At 46.2% G+C, this 19,093-nt stretch overlaps 2 protein-coding genes across 2 annotated transcripts; both read left to right on the forward strand.

The window, feature by feature from the left end:
- fgf9 (fibroblast growth factor 9) lies at positions 1 to 1,763 on the forward strand. The gene is made up of 4 exons (XM_070914937.1): positions 1 to 172; positions 1,013 to 1,141; positions 1,331 to 1,434; positions 1,581 to 1,763. The coding sequence occupies exons 1-4, from the start codon at positions 1 to 3 to the stop codon at positions 1,761 to 1,763; spliced, it is 588 nt and encodes a 195-aa protein (XP_070771038.1).
- Positions 1,764 to 4,539: 2,776 nt separating this feature from the next.
- On the forward strand, positions 4,540 to 17,854 carry tmprss3a (transmembrane serine protease 3a). Its single transcript, XM_070914938.1, has 14 exons — positions 4,540 to 4,564; positions 4,742 to 4,773; positions 6,421 to 6,655; positions 7,776 to 7,889; positions 9,065 to 9,181; positions 9,524 to 9,647; positions 10,531 to 10,650; positions 11,300 to 11,346; positions 11,719 to 11,884; positions 14,780 to 14,949; positions 15,777 to 15,872; positions 15,988 to 16,130; positions 16,754 to 16,906; positions 17,810 to 17,854. The coding sequence occupies exons 1-14, from the start codon at positions 4,540 to 4,542 to the stop codon at positions 17,852 to 17,854; spliced, it is 1,587 nt and encodes a 528-aa protein (XP_070771039.1).
- Positions 17,855 to 19,093: the final 1,239 nt, after the last annotated feature.

The following is a 19,093-nucleotide window of genomic DNA, read 5'->3' on the forward strand; positions in this document are numbered from 1 at the left end:
ATGAATCCTTCGCTGCCCGGCGTCCTGCTCCTCCTGGTTTTCAGCGCGACGTGCCATCGCCCGGAGGGGGGGAAGGAGCAAGAGCCGGCGGTTTCGCCCGAGGACCACCGCGGCGCTCGCCTCCAAGGCCTCTGGAAGCTGCACATGAGGGACTCCCTGCTGAAGGGAAAAGGTGAGCGGGCACCTGGGAAACTGTTTTGACTTTGCTCCCGGGATGGAAACCGTCTTTTAACAGAAGTTCTCTTGATTTACATGAAGGTATTTACCCCAAGTGCTTTGGGTTTTTTCCTTATTCCCTAATGTAATTCAGTTAGAACTGTCCCTCTTTGTTCCCTGTCCCTTATTGTTATGGCTTCACTGCGGTCTTAATCTTAATACCGAACAGAACGTAACTTAAACATAAAGTAAAATTACTAAGCGCACAACAAAGTCTTATTTTTGCCCCTTAACCTTTAACCTTTTTGTGTCACTATATATTTTAGCTCTTATCATGTCAGCCAAGTACACTGCAAACAACCTATTTAAAGCTGCAGCGCGTGTTCATGTTATAATTATTTATCATGAACTCGTTTACATGGAACAAATAAAAATAGATGATCATAATAGATGACATTTTTAGGGGCAGATCACATTTAGTCACGTCTGTCTTAAAGGTCCCATGTCATGCTCATTTCCAGCTCTGTATTTTTATTCTGGGACTCCGCTAGAGCAGCTTTGCATGAGTCGCAGTTCATAAAAAGTCCTCATTTCTCTTCCACTGGCCCTTCATGCAGCCCCCCCCCCCCCCCCCTCAGTCCCCCCCTCTGTCTGAAACGAGCCGTTTTAGACAAACTGAACCACCTCCAAACACTGGAAGAGTAGTTCCTGAGCAGAGCGCTCCAATAACGTAGACAGACTGGCAGTTTATGAGATACTGACGGGAATTCCCTTGTAAATCACTTCAGGAAACCATCCAGTAGGACAACTAAAGTGTTATCTATTCCCAATAGCCAATCATCTCTTTGTAATACAGGTTCTGGTCCTCATCCAATCAGAGAAGGGCTCAAGCAGCAGCTGCTCTACTGCCGTGTTGGGATTGGCTACCATCTCCAGATTCTGCCCAGCGGCTCCGTGGGAGGTGTCCACAAACCCACTGAGTACTGTGAGTTCAGTCCACATGAATGACCCCCCCACACACACACACACACACACACACACACACACACACTTTGGTTGGCAGTATTCTTGTTTGGTTTTTTTCATTTATAGATATGAGATATGCCCTAATATATTAGGCCCAGCTCCAAGCCTTTATGCATTGCTTTACCCCGCATTTCTCCACCTCCTCAAGGCTGGCTGAAGGTGTTTGCCATGAAACATGGAGTGGTGGGAATCAGAGGAGTCAAGAGTGGCCTGTACCTCTGCATGAGCGGAGAAGGACTGGCATATGGAGTGGTATGTGGCCCTCTTCACAGCTCCACACCAGTAATACAGACATGGGTCAAACTAAACACTAAGCACAGGGCTGCATAAAGGGATGGAATAGAAAACACTTCATTTACCACAACACAATCAAAAGAATATCAAATGTTTTTTTCCAGGAGCAGTTTTCCGACGACTGCCTGTTGAAGGAGAACCTGGAGGAGAACCACTACACCACCTACTCCTCCCTGTCTCACCCAGGCGTCTATCTGGCCCTCTCCCACAAGGGGGAGCTCAGGAAGGGCAACAGCGTGGGCCGCCACCAGTCCTGCACCCACTTTCTACCTCGGAGGACGTCGTGATCGGGGTCCACTATACCTGCAAAAAAATTAGGAATATGGTTGCTCAAGTTTGTGTCTCCTGCTTGTGAGAAAACTGTCCTCCACACAACGACTGGGCCTAAGGCTGTAAACTACTAGAACAATACTATATCCAATGGTTGGGATTCTTTGGAGATTTACTTACTGTAAATTGGTATGGTGCCACCAATCACTTGGAATGGATACAATGGTAGTGCATATGGGTTTACCACCATGGGACAAAATGCTGTTCAAACTATGTCAAATAACTGAAACTAGCTTAATTTATTCAGTCCTTAAAGGTGCTCTTATGAATATTTTTTTTATATTGGATCAAATGACTGTGTATTAATGGAAAAGGTGACAGAGAATTCTCACCAACCGGTCAGTTCCCATCAGCTCCGCAGAGCTTTTTAGCCTCTAGAGGCTAATTTCCAGCCTGCAGGCAGCTGTTTTCAGCGTGAAAGCTCTGATAAACGCCACAGTACACCACCTGCTCAGCACCAAACAGCAGCTAAAGAGCCAGATATTTGTCTCAGGAGTTGGTAGAGACCAAAACAGAGCTAAAGGGAGAGTGAGTGTTGGACTTAACGTTCATCAGGTGGGCAAACACGACTCCAGATGTTGCCGAGTTGCTCGATATTTATAGCCAACTGTTAATGCTAACACATAGGCTACAACAACTTCATGAGGTGATAATATATCAATGTTGTGTTTACAGCTTGTTCTACTTACGTCTTATTATATATGTTATGTTCTATAGACCCCTTTTCTGTTAGTAAACATTATGATGTTTTTTGCGTAGGTGGAGGCAGAATAATTCCCTGAACACGTAAGCTAACGCTAGCTAGGACGTTTTGTTGGCTTGTTGTTTTAACAATGACTGAAGAAAATAGGAGTTTCTCTGAATATGTACGGCCACTCACGCGGTTAAAGTCAACATTAACACCCCGTACACGCTCACTCAGTGGATGGACGATCTGACAAGATTTAGCACTACACCTCCCAAGCGTGTAAAAGACACTGAGGGCGTATAAATCTTTAGATGCCTATAACTACGTCCTGAATGGTCATGTACAACACTAGTTTTGTCTCTGGCCGTACAACTAGCTAACAAAGTTAGCCAATGCGCTAAAAGAGTTAGCGTAAAGAGAGAAATCACCTATTCCTCAATTTCCCAATTTCTAATTAGGTGGGCGTGACAAACCTTGAGACACATAAAGTTATCCGTACCTACAACAGACAACACTTTATTTAACCTTACGTTTTTTGGGGGAGTTTTTTTTTTTTTTTGGGGGGAGATTATTCAGTGTTTTGCCTCCAGCTAACGCCACGATGTAATCATGACGTACTGCACTAAAAGGGTCCATATGTAAGTCACATACCTGAAACTCTGTGAAACTGTCCACCAAATGTGAAGGGTTTGGTCAGTAGTGTAAATGATGACACAGAATCCTCTGTATTTTAGAAATGTTGATGGATGACCACATGAAATAGACTCGTTTGACCGCAGTGAAAAAGCAAATGCCTTCAGAAAAGAAGTCGTTTATACTCTCTGTACCTCCTTCCTCTTATTTATTTTGTTCACGTAGCTTTATTTATTTTTGTTTTAGAATGCATTGCAAGTGTTAAATAAAATATCTCATCTTTCATAATCATATTGTGTTGACTGGCGACCTGTTCCGGGGCGTCCCCCCCCCCCCCCCCCCCCGCCTCCCGCTCGATGTCAGCTGGGATCGGCTCCAGCCTCCACCGTGATGCTGCAAAGAATATAGCGGTTATAGAAAATGGATGGATGATCATATTGTGTGAAGTAGTCTGTGGCGAGGTGGACTGGATCTTCAAGAAAAAACAAACTTTCCACCAAACTGGGCCAGGCTAAGCTAAACTAAGCTAAGCTGAATGCCTGCATATTATTATTTAATGTAGTAATTATTTCAGTATTCAAGAAATACTTTGTCGTACCTGTGTATGACTTGGGGCATAAAGTAGGTTGAACTTTAAGAACTTTGAAACAACAACTCTTACTCACACCTAGTGGTGTCCTGCCACCCAGCTAGGTTTAGCTTTAATCGCCTGGGGTTTTTAGGTCTTGAGATTTCTGTCTCGTCCCCCAATACAAGTCCCTCTGGGCAATCCACAGACTGTTCCACTGTGAACAGTTTTCATTGGAGCTACTTTCTGTAGTCCCTCCTGAAACTGCTGGAGCGAAAGTTCCCACCGTTTTTCAACCAGCACAGTCGAAATTTCACTCACCTGTATGGGACGGCAGGAGAAAACATCTCTGCTCGGGGAGGACTAACCCTTTAAAGGACATTTTGAATAGATATTTGACTATTGTATGTAGCAGTGCATAGGTCAATTTGCAGGAAGCAGCTGGACAGTGAAGCCACTGGACGGTGTCCAGGCAGTGACCTGCAGCTTCCCGCCTCCTCGACCTGCCTCCCTGGACTCTTTGGGGACACGCGAGTATGTAATCCTACCCACAGAGTGAGAGGTGCAGGGTCACCTGATCCCCCCCCCCCCCCCCCCACACACACACACACACACACACACACACTCCGAGCAGCAGCAGCAGCAGCAGCACTCACCTGCTCAGGTGTCTCTTTGTACCAAAGTGTAGGCACGGCAGGAGGGCAGCCATTAAGACAGAGAGAGGGATAGAGAGGGGGGGGAAGAAAAACTGACAAAAAAAACAGAGGAAGGAGACCGAAAAAGGGATTTTGGGGGGGGGGATATGGTATTGGACAAAGCACAGCTGAGCGTGGACGATGGCACGATGACGAAAAGCTTCGTGGAGATCAGTACGTTGGACATAACCCAGGAATAAACCTCATCCAGCCTTTTTCTTGAGGATTCCTGGTTGTTTTTTTCCTCCCCCTTTTCTTCATCATTTCTTCTTCCCTTTACTTCCATTTTCTCTGTCTGACCCCATCTCGACTTATCCCCCCGTTTCTCATCTCTTTTTTCTTTTTTTGCAGATCCTGCTGCCGACACTGCCGCTCCCCCAACAGTAAGTGGACGAAATACAGCCAGTGAAATGAGTGCTGAAACAATAGCTGTTGTTGATGGACAGAACATTCTTCCATAGATGGATAAATAAGAGGATACATTAAAAGGAAACTGTGTGTCAGGGCCCACTGGTTTTGGCTTTAAAGATCCACTACAGCAGGTGACGATTAACAGAGAACACATCAGAACATCTACATATTAACAAAATGTAAAAATGTGTAAAAATTGGACATATTAAATCACATATTGCTACATATGGCGACAGAGAACAGTAGCGGTAGTGACAGAGGTAAAAAGATAATGTGACTATTGATGAGGGCAAGAGTTTTGTGTGTGTGTGTGTGTGAGCATGTATATTCGTGTCGTGGGGACATACAGCTGTTTACACAGTCACATTGTGGGGACTGGTCTTCCTTTTTGGGACAAAACGCAAGTCCCCATAACGCAAATCATTTCATTTTAGGGTGAGGTTAGGTTTAGGTTAAGGTTAGGATTGAAGGGTTAGGTTTAGGCAAGTATTAGGGTAAGTGTCTAAGAAATCAATGTAAGTCAATGTAATGTCCTCTGAAGTGATGGAAACACGGCTATGTGAGCGTGTATTACTTGAGAGAAGAGAGGAGGATGAGAGCAATAAAATAGGCTATGCTAAGGTGTGTGTATGGGGGGGTGGGGGTAAGTTGTAGTGGGGTGGAAGGGAGTTAGAGAGAGAACTACACCACGGTCGCATTACTTCAACGTCACCACCGCTAAGCTTCACTTTTAAGAGAATATAGATAGATATAGATATATAGACACATAGAGTATAAACACAACCAGGCTGTAAAGGAGGACTAGCGAGTAGATGACTTTCCATGTTCGGCGTAAAGACATTTACTGTCCACGACAACCTCTGTAGTCTCATTAAGCCGCTTGTTAGCAACACGTAAAACCTTCAAAATTCACGAGTGGGGGTATCTGCTGATGTATTTCTGAAAATCTCTTAAGCTTGTGTTAACCACAGACCTTATTTCAGGCATCTAACCAAAAACCCATTGACTTCAAGGTGAGGGAAGTGTAAAAATGGGAACTCATTTCCGGGTTTTAGGACTCATTCCTGCAGCACTCTATTGCTCCCTGTACAGGATGTGGGCAAGGGTATCCCTACCATAGGCCACAGAGGAGGGGGCCTGTTCACTGTAGGTTTCAGGGCTTGTTTTGGTTGTAGTTAAATTTGGTCATCTGACTCATTTAGGTCCACCTTGGTCCTTGGGACCCCAAGCCCGCCAGTTACAGTTGTAATCTGCTGGTGGGCAAACAGCAAAGTAATATTTTGTCCAGAGAATGTAGTCTTGATATAGCTTTATCTACTTTTTAATGGGTGACAGTTTGGAGGTCCACTATAAAAAGAATATGTAAAACAAATGTCAAATGTACATCTGTGGTAGCAGAGTCTTGGTGTCCCAACTCTGGGAATGCCATGCTGTCAAGGGATGTGATGCATTCATTTCAAAATGGAGGAACTTTAGTGTCCATATATCTCAGAAATATTGGATAAAGTCTTCATGTGCGTCTCTGCTGTCACAGATCGCTCAGTCGATGCCACTTGTTAAAGCAATCATAAGCTGTTAGAGTCCTATGGAACATTTCCCTCTACGTTGCCCCCATTCAGGAACTTAAAACAGAGGCACCCGAGCAACCCGACCCCTCCAGGATAGAGGTGGTCTCGGTAACAGAGGAAGACCTCCCCATTGTCGAGACCCCCAACACACTGAACGTCAGCCCCCTGGGCAGCTTTGCTGCTGACCCCCAATCGGAGAACGATTCCGCCAAACCCGAAGAGCCCCGACCTCCGGCAGCACCCAGCCCGACCATGCCAATCACCAAGGTGCAGCCATTTATCCACGGTGAGACCCTGTGATGTTCTTGAGATAATGGTACATCCTGCAACAATGGATGTGGAGATTACCGCACAAAGGTAGAGTTACGGTAGGATCTGCTTGAAACGTGAGACGATGTGACTGACTTGCTGTGTTACGAGGATAATAGCACTACGTCTGCCAGTCTTTAGCTCTTTGTTCCTTGATCCTCGTTTTTCATAAAAGACAAAAGACAAGCAAATCTGTGGGATGTTTATTCAGCTTTTAAGATGCCTTCATTAGAAGTGAATGACCATGCGATCAATAATCAAGAGGTTTACAGGTTAGTTTAGCCGTGCGTAGAAACAAAACTGAAAAAGATGATAGAAAGTAAACTCAATGCAATTCAATTTTTTAAAATAAAGCACAGGGGACCAAATAGCACATACAGTATGGAACTCCAAATAAATGAAATGAATGGTAAATGATCTCACTTATATAGCGCTTTTCAACCTTCACGGTTCCCAAAGCGCTTTACAGCTAAGTCTCATTCACCCATTCACACACCAATGTCGACCGAGCTGCCATGCAAGGTGCTGGTCTCCATCGGGAGCAACTTAGGGTTCAGTGTCTTGCTCAAGGACACTTCGACATGACGGGGGCAGCCAGGGATCGAACCCCCAACCCGCTCTAACCAGCTTCACTTCCCGTGCGACAGTGCTAACCACTGCGCCACCATGCCGCCCAAAGACCTATCAATGGACGTATCCTACTAACAAGTATTGTTAGTATTGTAAGTGTGTATCCAAAGCCTGATATATCTTATTCCTATGTGCCACAGAGCTTCCTTGTTGTCCAAAAACAAGCCAGAAATGCATACCAGAGCACCAAATGTGTATTAATCCTCTGCTGAAAATAGTCCCCAACGAACGCACCATTTCCTTCTGTTTGAGTAACGTTTGCTAAAAACTGCAGTGGCCACCTGTTTGAGGAAATTACTGAGCCGTTTAAAAAAAAAAAAAAAATGAAACTATATGTTAGCGAGTTGTCTTAAAAGACTTACCTTTATTTCATAGATGATGGAAATCTCATACAATGGCGCAACTGTTGGTAGCTCATATTGTGCAATACATACTGCAGATGTTCAAGAACGATTTTGTCTCAATAGAGGACGACTGGGAGAAAAGCTGGAAGGACAGACTGCTGGCCCACCGCTTCGAGCTGCTAATCGCGTCATGCCTGGTGGTGGTGGTCACTCTGGTCCTCGGCATCGGCCTCGGAGGTAAGGAGCTCTGCGCTGCGTGGACTTTGCCCGTTTGGCAATAATGGAGCCACTGTAGCGTGGACTGCCTTCGCTCTATCAATATTTGATGCGGCCCTTACCTGTTATACAATTTAGGTCCTGCCCACGCAGTGCAGTCAGAGTGCATGAGGTCACCGACACATTGTCTTCCACTTCCAGCTTTAATTTGATGGCCAGTAGTGCCCCGTGAAGCCAATTGGCTGTTTCAGAATGCCATATTTACATGCATACATATCGAATGTTGGCTGTTTTGGAGTTCCATAATACCCTGAAACAATCTTAAAGCTAAAGGCCAGCACTTTATTGTTATCAAATGAGCAAAAACACTGAAAAACATCTCACTGCCCGAGTGCGCTGGCTATCTGTACTCCTGCAAGCTGTAGAAACACCAGAAATAATCTCATTTTATTACTTAAAGTCAGGATCCTGTAAGAATGACGACTCATTTTTTTCCCCCAGTGATCCTATTGGTCAGTAGTCGGGGGCTGTTTAGCAGGTTTAGATCCAATCCTCTGAAGTTAACCCACACCAAAGCAGGTTAGCCTTGCGGCATAGGTTACCGCGGCGATCAACCCTGGTCGAAAGCGAGCCAGCTTCCTGGTACCAGGAATCCCGAGTTAAAGCTACAGTAGGAAATTTTATTGAATTATAATCTTGGTTGAAATAACTCATTCTGACCACTGCATGTCACAAACAATATCTAATTGAAGGGCTCCTTTAAAAAAAAAACTGGACCAGGTCTGAATCAAACAACCAATCAGGGGTTAGCTAGCACGTAACTGGCCAATCGCATCGACTCTACAGAAGGTTCCACCTTTCTGGATTGGAGCGCGAATCAGAACCGTTGGAAGACCGTTGGTCCCAGTAGAGATGAACAAAATGCAGCTTTCTGCATTCAAATCCACCTCCACTATTATCAGCGGGTCAGGGTTGTTTTCAGTCTCATCACCTCCTTCTTGCAGCAGTGTGACGTCCCTCCATACAGCATTGCTCATCTTATTACCCACGAGTGAAACGCACAAGAAATCGGTCCTTTGTTAACAGAATAACTGTACTATTGAGGAAACAGGGATTTATCGTTCAATCTGGGTTTGATCTCTCTGTGTGTGTGTGTGTGTGTGTGTGTGTGTGTGTGTCTGTCTGTCTGTCCACAGTGGGTCTGAGCTGCGTGGGGAAGTTTCGCTGCGGCTCGTCGCCTCAGTGCATCAGCACCTCGGCTCAGTGTGACGGCGAAGCGCACTGCGATAACGGAGAGGACGAGCTCGGCTGTGGTGAGGCGCACGCGTGCATGGGAATGAGTTAGTATATAATAGTATATATATAATAATACCCCCCCCCCCCAGCTGCTTTCAGAGACACCACTAAAGCAGCAGTTCAATTTATTTGATGTTTGCTAGATGTCAACTCATTTTAACACTTGGATTCATACTGGATAAAATTGACATGGAGGGGGCGGGGCTTATGACCTATACTGCTGCCAGCCACGAAGGGGGGCGATCGAGAGGAGGCTTTTAACCAGACTTTGAGATGCAGTCAGAAGGCTCGGGGGCGAGATAGTGAGTGGACCTCTTCTCCTATTTGTATAACCCTTGTCTTATCTGTCTGTCTGTCAGTGCGTCTGAGTGGGAGGAGCTCGGTCCTGCAGGTCCAGAGAGGTGGAGTATGGAGGACGGTCTGCTCGGATGGCTGGAACAACTGGCTGGGGGTCTCTGCCTGCAAGCAGCTAGGATACTCCAGGTTCTGACCCTTGTTTTCTCAGCGCTTTCTTAGCTCTATCCACGCGTTACGGCGTGCTGGGAGATCCGCGTCCACGGCCCTCCTTTTTCTTCCAGCTTGTTTACTCGATCTGGATTGCCCCGCGGCGCTCACAAGTTTATGACAGCGGCCCACCGGTGTAGCGGTCCAGTACATGAAACATCTCAACAGTTGTTCCGATGGACCGCCAAGGCATTTTGTTGAGACAAGACGTGGTCCCCAGAGGATAAATCGCACCTACCGGTTTAGTTGAAGCCTGCAAACTCCGGGGGCTAACCCTAACCCAGCAAGTCCTATAGGCTAAAGTCGGGGGTTGGAATGTCCGAGGACTGTGCCAGGGTGAAAGCTGTCTTAGCCTGGGGCTAACCGCTCCCTTAGCCTGGGGCTAAGTGCAGTGTGAAAAGCCTAAAGGCAAGGGGGCTGCGGTGGTGTGGGATGTGTTTCTTATACAAATGTTATCCAGGAAGTCCAATTCGAGTAACAGATCTGTGAGTTTGAAGGGTCATGAGGTGTCGAAACACTGCACAGAGGTCCGGTTTTATAACCACCACGGACATGCGCGCTCGCTCGTGCTCGATCAGCCAACGCAGCGCCTTTGCCAGATGACGCCGCTTCCGGTTGAGCCTGGTTCGACTTCGTTTGGGCCGGATGACCCCTTTTTACGGCGAGCTAATGGCGAAAAGTTCAATTAAGTGTCCGTGGTGTCACTTTCATGGAAGTGGAGTAGATTTTCAGTTCGCGTCGGAGCGAATCAAAAGCGCGATGTACAGAACTTTTAGGAGGTTCGGGGCTTCGCATGGAGGCCAGTTGCTGGGCTCAAATGTCAACAAATGTCAACATCTCTCATCGTCGGTGTGTCCGACAGGTACGTGGAGTCGTTCTTCGTCTCTCTGACCTTCATCGAGCAGGAGTTTCAGTACAACGTGGTGTCCATCAACCTGAGCCAGTCACAGATCATTAAACTCCAGAACGCTACAGCCTTCAGGTACAAAGCACGCCCCCCCCCCTCCCTGTTTGAGCAACTCTATTACTACTGGACGTGTGTGTGTGTGTGTGTCGTTCCTCTTCATCTGCTTTGAGCTCAAAGAGTAGCATGGAGCCGACTCCCGCTCGATCTGCAAATAACGTGGCGTTTGTTTATTCACTGTGTTCAAAAGGTGTTTTTAAAGGTCCCATGTTGTGCTCATTTTCCCGCTCTATATTTTTATTCTGGGACTCCGCTAGAGCAGCTTTGCGTGATTCACAGTTCATAAAAAGCCCTTATGTAACTTCTCCTGGCCCTTCATGCAGCCCCTCAGTCCCCCCCTCTGTCTGAAACAAGCCGTTTTAGACAAACTTGAACAAGAGTAGTTCCTGAGCAGAGGGGCCCAATAACTTAAGACTTGGTGGGTGGTGATGTGCCTGGATCAGACGGCCCCGCTGGTGGGGGATACCTTCACAGTATTTTATGAGCAACTAGACCTGCTTTGTAATCCAGAAGGGGACCAGTAATAAAATATTCCTCTACATTTGAGCTTTCGGAGTCCTGCGCTCTGTTTCCTGATCTGTTAAGAGTCGCTGCACATCAAAATCTTGACTTGTAGTACTCTTCTCTGTGATTTGACCTCCTCCTCCTCCTCCTCCTGTGTCGCCAGCAAGACTCAGTGCAGCTCGGGGAAGGTGACCACTCTGAAATGTCTGGGTGAGAAAACGAGCCGCAGGCTGAGTGATTCGCGTGTCTCGCATGGCATGCAAATGTGTGTTATCATGATGCTTTTTTAAGAAAGAAAATTTCTTCCCCCAACTGAACAGAACTGATTGTGGAACCAGTTTGTGTGCACGAGCGTGTTCACGTGGCTTGTATGTATTTGTGCATGCGTGTCTGCCTGCACTAGGGGTTAAACACTGATACTTGTGGTCGGCGCCTCCCATAGCCGACCGTTTGGATCAATATTTTTGAAGCTTTTAAAGCTTCTCTGAACCCTTTTCATGGGAATAAACTTGAGTTTTCTGGTAAAAGTCCTCTGAGCATGTCACGAGCCTCCGCGGTGACCCTCCGCGCATCTGTCCCCAGAGTGCGGCTCCAGGCCCCGGTACAACACCCGCATCGTCGGCGGTAACATCTCCAAGCCGGGCCAGTTCCCCTGGCAGGTCAGCCTCCACTTCGGCAGCGAGCACCTGTGCGGCGGCTCCATCGTAACGTCGCGCTGGATCCTCACTGCGGCGCACTGCGTGTACGGGTGAGTCCCACGCGGAATGAGATGTTAATACCGCACAGGCGCCCAGAGGAGATGTGTAGCGCGGCAAATTACCAATCAGTTGGTGCAGAGCTGCTAATTAAAGCTCCACATTTTTAGAGGGAAAATAACATTCAATTCTGTTGTATTTTCTCACTAAAATGCGTCTGAACAGTGTCTCTTGGCTGTCCTGCCGTCAGACTTGAGTTGAGCTGATAAAAGTGTTGATTAGGATCCGTTGGCAGCCTGAGAGGGAGACTGCAGACACTACTCGGGGCTTAAAAGCACCTTTTCGCCTCCTTTGCATGATTTTTCGGGTACATAAAAAAGATTATTTAAATGATATTTTTATTAACAGTTAAAGCCACAGTAGGCAATATTATTGAATTATAATTTTGGTGGAAATAGCTCATTTTGACCATTGCATGTCTCTAACAATATTTAATTGAGGGGCTCCTTTAAAAAAAAAAAAAAAAAAAAGTGTCTGTGAGCACCCGCCCCCCCTTAGTCTTCAAACAGACTGCACTGACACTCCTGCTAGCTACAGTAGCTAGGACAAAGCAAAAACATACATGAATTTAAATTAATTCATCTTTTTTTTTTTTTTTTTTTTTTTTTTTTAATCGGTTAATCCATCCCTCCATTTTCTGCCACTTTACACGGGTCCATGCTGGATTCTTTCAATGAACTATACCATTCGGAATAATTGTCATAAACTGCTGGGAAGTGCTGAAATAATGTGTATATGTATTACACATTTACAGCATATACATTTATTTTTTTATATGTGTGTGTATATATATATGCTCTCTCTCTATATATACATACATATAAGCTATATATATATATATATATATATATATATAAAAGCTATATCTACAGTGCATCCGGAAAGTATTCACGGCGCTTCACTTTTTCCACATTTTGTTATGTTACACCCTTATTCCAAAATGGATTAAATTAATTTTTTTCCTCAAAATTCTACACACAACACCCCATAATGACAATGTGAAAAAAGTTTTTTTGAAATTTTTGCAAATTTATTAAAAATAAAAAACTAAGAAATCACATGTACATAAGTATTCACAGCCTTTGCCATGAAGCTCAAAATTGAGCTCAGGTGCATCCTGTTTCCACTGATCATCCTTGAGATGTTTCTGCAGCTTAATTGGAGTCCACCTGTGGTAAATTCAGTTGATTGGACATGATTTGGAAAGGCACACACCTGTCTATATAAGGTCCCACAGTTGACAGTGCATGTCAGAGCACAAACCAAGCATGAAGTCAAAGGAATTGTCTGTAGACCTCCGAGACAGGATTGTCTCGAGGCACAAATCTGGGGAAGGTTACAGAAAAATTTCTGCTGCTTTGAAGGTCCCAATGAGCACAGTGGCCTCCATCATCGGTAAGTGGAAGAAGTTCGGAACCACCAGGACTCTTCCTAGAGCTGGCCGGCCATCTAAACTGAGTAATCGGGGGAGAAGGGCCTTAGTCAGGGAGGTGACCAAGAACCCGATGGTCACTCTGTCAGAGCTCCAGAGTTCCTCTGTGGAGAGAGGAGAACCTTCCAGAAGGACAACCATCTCTGCAGCAATCCACCAATCAGGCCTGTATGGTAGAGTGGCCAGACGGAAGCCACTCCTTAGTAAAAGGCACATAGCAGCCCGCCTGGAGTTTGCCAAAAGGCACCTGAAGGACTCTCAGACCATGAGAAACAAAATTCTCTGGTCTGATGAGACAAAGATTGAACTCTTTGGTGTGAATGCCAGGCGTCACGTTTGGAGGAAACCAGGCACCGCTCATCACCAGGCCAATACCATCCCTACAGTGAAGCATGGTGGTGGCAGCATCATGCTGTGGGGATGTTTTTCAGCGGCAGGAACTGGGAGACTAGTCAGGATAGAGGGAAAGATGAATGCAGCAAAGTACAGAGACATCCTGGATGAAAACCTGCTCCAGAGCGCTCTTGACCTCAGACTGGGGCGACGGTTTATCTTTCAGCAGGACAACGACCCTAAGCACACAGCCAAGATATCAAAGGAGTGGCTTCAGGACAACTCTGTGAATGTCCTTGAGTGGCCCAGCCAGAGCCCAGACTTGAATCCGATTGAACATCTCTGGAGAGATCTGAAAATGGCTGTGCACCGACGCTTCCCATCCAACCTGATGGAGCTTGAGAGGTGCTGCAAAGAGGAATGGGTGAAACTGCCCAAAGATAGGTGTGCCAAGCTTGTGGCATCATATTCAAAAAGACTTGAGGCTGTAATTGCTGCCAAAGGTGCATCAACAAAGTATTGAGCAAAGGCTGTGAATACTTATGTACATGTGATTTCTCAGGTTTTTTATTTTTAATAAATTTGCAAAAATCTCAAAAAAACTTTTTTCACGTTGTCATTATGGGGTGTTGTGTGTAGAATTTTGAGGAAAAAAATGAATTTAATCCATTTTGGTATAAGACTGCAACATAACAAAATGTGGAAAAAGTGAAGCGCTGTGAATACTTTCCGGATGCACTGTATATGGTCTGGTTTTCCATCATACATACTCAAAACCTAAAGCACCTTTACCTTTAGCACCATTTAGGAGGACTCTATCAATATATATGTATGTGTGTGTGTATATATATATATATATATATACACACGTATTTATTTTTTTACCCAATCAACATCCTCGAAAGACAAAAAGAGAACAGCATCCCATCTGCTCTAAGTCAGACTGTAGATTTGCTCAAATCAGGGGAACCCGCCAGCTACTGCTAGCATCAGCTAGCATTCCGTCTTTTCCCTCTCTCTTCTCTTTGGCGTCCTTTATACGAACATAATATCACCTTTCAGGATTTTCAAAGTATCGGAGTATGTACTGCCATACATCTTCACTGGATCTTCTCCTCTGCAGGTTCGCAGACCCCTCCATGTGGGCGGTCCACGTGGGGCTGACGGAGCAGCCCGTCCACGGGGCTCAGTCCCTGGCTGTGGAGCAGATCATACACCACGCTCGCTACAGGCCCAAAGGACTGGACTACGACGTCGCGCTGATGAAACTGGCCACGCCGCTCGATTTCAACGGTAGTGGCGTCCCTCCCCCTCCTTTTTCATCCATGTACTCTGCTCTACCATTCATCCACTCACAGCTCTCAACATCTCGACTGGCAGGATCTGAGGTGCCCTGTTCTTAGCAAGGCACACGGCCTCACCCCGGGTCCGGGTGAAGCTGCTCAAGTTGACAGATCAAACTGTGGTTGTACTGGGCAGCTTTCTGGTGGTGGTGGTGGTGGTGGTGGGGGGTGTTGCTTCATGCACTAGTGAGAAGATGAAAAACCACCCAGGAAGTTCAGTTCAGAGACTTCCCACCTATCAGAAGACAAATTCAACAAGTTTAAGTTAAGTGGGCCAGTGAATGATGTGGGTGGGCCAGTGCCGCCCAGGCCCATTACTGGTCTATGTGCCGAGGTTTCTAATAATATGAAACAGGATTATCATTTTATCTTCTTTTTTTTAATTTTTAGAAATGCGTACAAAAATTGTAGTTGCCCACTTTGCCAGGTTGGTAGCCCACCTATGCTTATGTAATGCATATGCTCATTGCTGGGTTAACATGTCGGAGTCTGCTTTAACTCGTTTTATTTTTTCCAAATGAAAGTCGAGATTCTTTCTCTCTCTCCCTCCCTCTCAGGTTTGTCGCTCTCTGACAGCTGAGTGTTATCATGCGTATCAGGTGTCTGAGGACTGAGCCCCGGCTCCCATCCGCTAGCCTCCGCCTTTATTCACTCGCCCACATTTGAGCGTGAAGGGGGTTAGCTTGTGCTGGAGGCTGCACACACACACACACACAGTTGCGTAACGGTGAGTCCGTTACTCTGGGCGATGTAGTTCATTAAAATCCTCCTGTGTAGGCTTCGTGGAGCCCATCTGCCTGCCGAACTACGGGGAGGAGTTCGAGGAGGGCACCATGTGCTGGATCTCTGGATGGGGAGCAACTGAGGACGAAGGCGAGTCTGAACAGCTGATTTCTAGTCTAGTTATTTCACCCACATTTGTCGCTACAACTTCTTTACTTCCACACATGCTTGAAATGAAATGGCGTGCCCCCCTCCCCACTCCCAGGAGAGACCAGTGTGGTTCTGCGCTCAGCCATGGTGCCACTCCTCTCCACTAAGACCTGCAACCAGCCAGAGGTTTACCAGGGCTTCATCTCCTCCTGGATGATCTGCGCAGGATACCTGGAGGGAGGCACCGACTCCTGTCAGGTACAGACGGGTTTCCTTTAAGCGTTAAAGGCCCCACACTGTATAAAGAGATCCCCATGTCCTTGTTTGATTATAAAGCAGGTCTGGGTTCCAGCTCTATATATTCATTCTGGGTTGATCCTTTCACAGTATTTATACAGCACCCAGACCTGCTTTATAATCAAACAAGGACATGGGGCTCTCACTTTTTACAATATGGGACCTTTAAGTTTGCAAAGGTGACCAGGCGATACACTCACTCTGTGTAGTATTTTGAGCTGGAATGCTCTTTTTTTTTTTTCCATATTGTTCCTACATATCTTCAGTAGCTTCTCTACACTGGAAGCTTTCAAATTAGATATTAGAATTAGATTTTTCTTGATATAATCTCTTAAAAAGTCAAATTCCTGTGATATATCCAACTTGGCACGAGTTAATATTTAAGTGTAATATAAACCGGATGATGTTCCCGCAGAAAGAGATACATTACAAAATAAATCTAAGCCCCATTAGTTATATAAATACCCCCAAAAAGTATTATAATAACAAATGTTATGTTGTTTATGAGGCTGTGAAGACTTGCTTAGCGAGACGGGGGAGGGGGACACTCTTGTGTGACCTGTGTCTCCCGTGCGTCTCCTCAGGGGGACAGCGGCGGTCCCCTGGCCTGCGAGGACTCGTCGGCGTGGAAGCTGGTCGGGGCGACCAGCTGGGGCATCGGCTGCGCCATGAGGAACAAGCCGGGCGTTTACACCCGCGTCACACAGTCGCTCAGCTGGATCCGCCAGCAGATGGAGGTCAGTAGGGGAACAAGCGGAGTCCCGTTTCCGGGACTGTTTCCAGTCCGCCGTGGCTTAGTTTGAAGAAGTCTTACATTTACCCAGAATCCATGGCAGGTTAATCCCATTTAAGATCATCTGAATTAATCCGGTGCACACAGCTGTCTAGCTGACTCACTACTACTACTACTACTACAACTCAAGATCTAAGCCGTCAGATCTGAGCCCATCTTTGTGAAGCCGGCCCCTGGCAGCGAGCACGCGGTGAATATGAAGTCACAACAGCAGCATTAGGGGCGGTAATTATATCACGGCGCTCTTTAAACACGAGCCGCGAGGAGCGTTAGAGGGAAAAACACTGCGGTTAAACAGTGCGCCGTTTCTCCAGCCAAACCCTGACTAATTGGCGGCTGCGTGGCGCCAGCTGTTGGCGACCTTGTAGTGCGACGCTGGACCGACAGCTGGTCCTCGTCTTCTTCCTCCTCAATGGAATCTGAGTACCGGCAGCTGGCGAGGGCTGGTCTTATTGGCCTCATTTCAGCTGTCTCTATATGGTCAAAAAAAAAAAAAAAGCTTTGAAATACTACACCTGAGACATTTAGACCATTTAGATTCTGCCATCAAACCGGGCTCCATGTCCGCGGGCCACATGGAGACAAACTTCAAATCACTATGGAGACGAGAGAAAAATCGGTCGCAGCCGTCCGTTGAAGGACTTCCCTTTATATACACTCCTTGATGGCAACGTTTCGAAATTACCCTCTAAACTCCTGTTTTCCAATAAAACTATTGGCCATATAAGTTGGTGTAGACAGACCCTCGGGTGGTTAAGAGAAAAATTCAGTGGCGACGAACACGTCACCAGAGATGTAGGATCACGTCATTTGTGCTGAAAGTGTCCATTTCTATGTTGTCTTTCAGAGAGAAGAGGCTCACAGCTCTCCGGCTCTGAGCACGGACAACTGAGCCACCCAGCTACTTCGACACACAGGATTTTGTTTGGACGTTCCCACATTTTGACCAAATAAAGCACTATAGTGATAAACTGAGACTTTGATCCACATGGATCCTGTTTGAGGGGAGGGGAGGGGAGGGGAGGGGGGGCAAAGCTGGACGGAGCAGAGAGAGAAGAGACGGAGCACAGCGGAGAGTTAGGCATCGTTTATTCCAAAATAGAAAGCTCTAAGGCAAAAACAGACAGAAGAGAAAAGTGAACAACGCTTCATAAAAAGCAAGACAGACGGCAAGTGAGGAACCCGAAGAGCTCAGCGAGGGAGGGGGAGGGGGGACGCCCCCCCCCCACCCAGCGCCGCTACACCTCTCAGGGCTGCGTGAAACGAACCAGTTCAAGTCTCCACTTTACAAGAGGGGATAGAAACCAGATTACTGCAACTACTGACACCTGTTGTACAGTACAATATTAGAGATATTCAAACAAGAGGCACCCCAAATTTGTGCAGTCATATCAACATATTGATAAAAAGAGACTGGGAAATCTTTCACTACATGTGGATGTAGTGGCAAAAAAGGGAGGGAGGGAGGGAGGGAAGGCGGGGGGGGACCAACAGATGGCTGCAGCGCTTAGTCCCAAGTCCTTCAGGCAGGCAATGAACAAGGAGTCCAAGCTTTCCGACTGCTCTTTTTCGTTTTCAACGCAGTAGCATGTACATGTACATAAATAAAACAAAACAAAACGTTTTAATGCGTGCAAAAAGGTTGTTGATGACGCGAGTTCATATCTCACTTGTGGCCTTCTGGGGGTGGGGTGGGGTGGGGGGTGGGGAGGGGAGGATCCCAACTCGGAGGACCCTTGTGATTGTGTGATTAGCATAGTGTTCTGGATTGTGCATTTGAGAAAGCGACGCCTACGCTACTACTGTAAAATGATTCAAAAAGGACGTAATGTATGGTATACACAGTGAGGGTAAAACCGTATTTTTAAAAAGGCTTTTATTACCGCGTTTCTGCAGTTTAGTGTCTTTTTTTTTTTGTTTTTGTGTGTGTGACCGATTTCACCGAGAGGGGGGTCCACGCTTTCTTTTTGTGCTTCTTGGCAAGAATTCTTTAGGAAAAAAAAGAAAAGAAAAAGAACGAACGAACGCGGGTAAGGCCTTGTTAGTATTGTACGTTTAAAACCAATTTAAATAGAAAGTTTTTTTTCGTCAGCATTCAATTCCTTTTTTTTTTTTTCTCTTCTGTTTTTTA

This window comes from Enoplosus armatus, chromosome 11 (genome assembly GCF_043641665.1).
Source record: "Enoplosus armatus isolate fEnoArm2 chromosome 11, fEnoArm2.hap1, whole genome shotgun sequence".
Classification (NCBI taxonomy): Eukaryota; Metazoa; Chordata; class Actinopteri; order Centrarchiformes; family Enoplosidae; genus Enoplosus; species Enoplosus armatus.

Coding starts and splice junctions, on each gene's coding strand:
- fgf9 (XM_070914937.1), top strand. CDS start 1: ATGAATCCTTCGCTGCCCGGCGTCCTGCTCCTCCTGGTTTTCAGCGCG. Junction 173..1,012: donor CTCCCTGCTGAAGGGAAAAG/GTGAGCGGGCAC, acceptor TTTGTAATACAG/GTTCTGGTCCTCATCCAATC. Junction 1,435..1,580: donor AAGGACTGGCATATGGAGTG/GTATGTGGCCCT, acceptor GTTTTTTTCCAG/GAGCAGTTTTCCGACGACTG.
- tmprss3a (XM_070914938.1), top strand. CDS start 4,540: ATGACGAAAAGCTTCGTGGAGATCA. Junction 6,656..7,775: donor GGTGCAGCCATTTATCCACG/GTGAGACCCTGT, acceptor TTGTCTCAATAG/AGGACGACTGGGAGAAAAGC. Junction 7,890..9,064: donor CCTCGGCATCGGCCTCGGAG/GTAAGGAGCTCT, acceptor GTCTGTCCACAG/TGGGTCTGAGCTGCGTGGGG.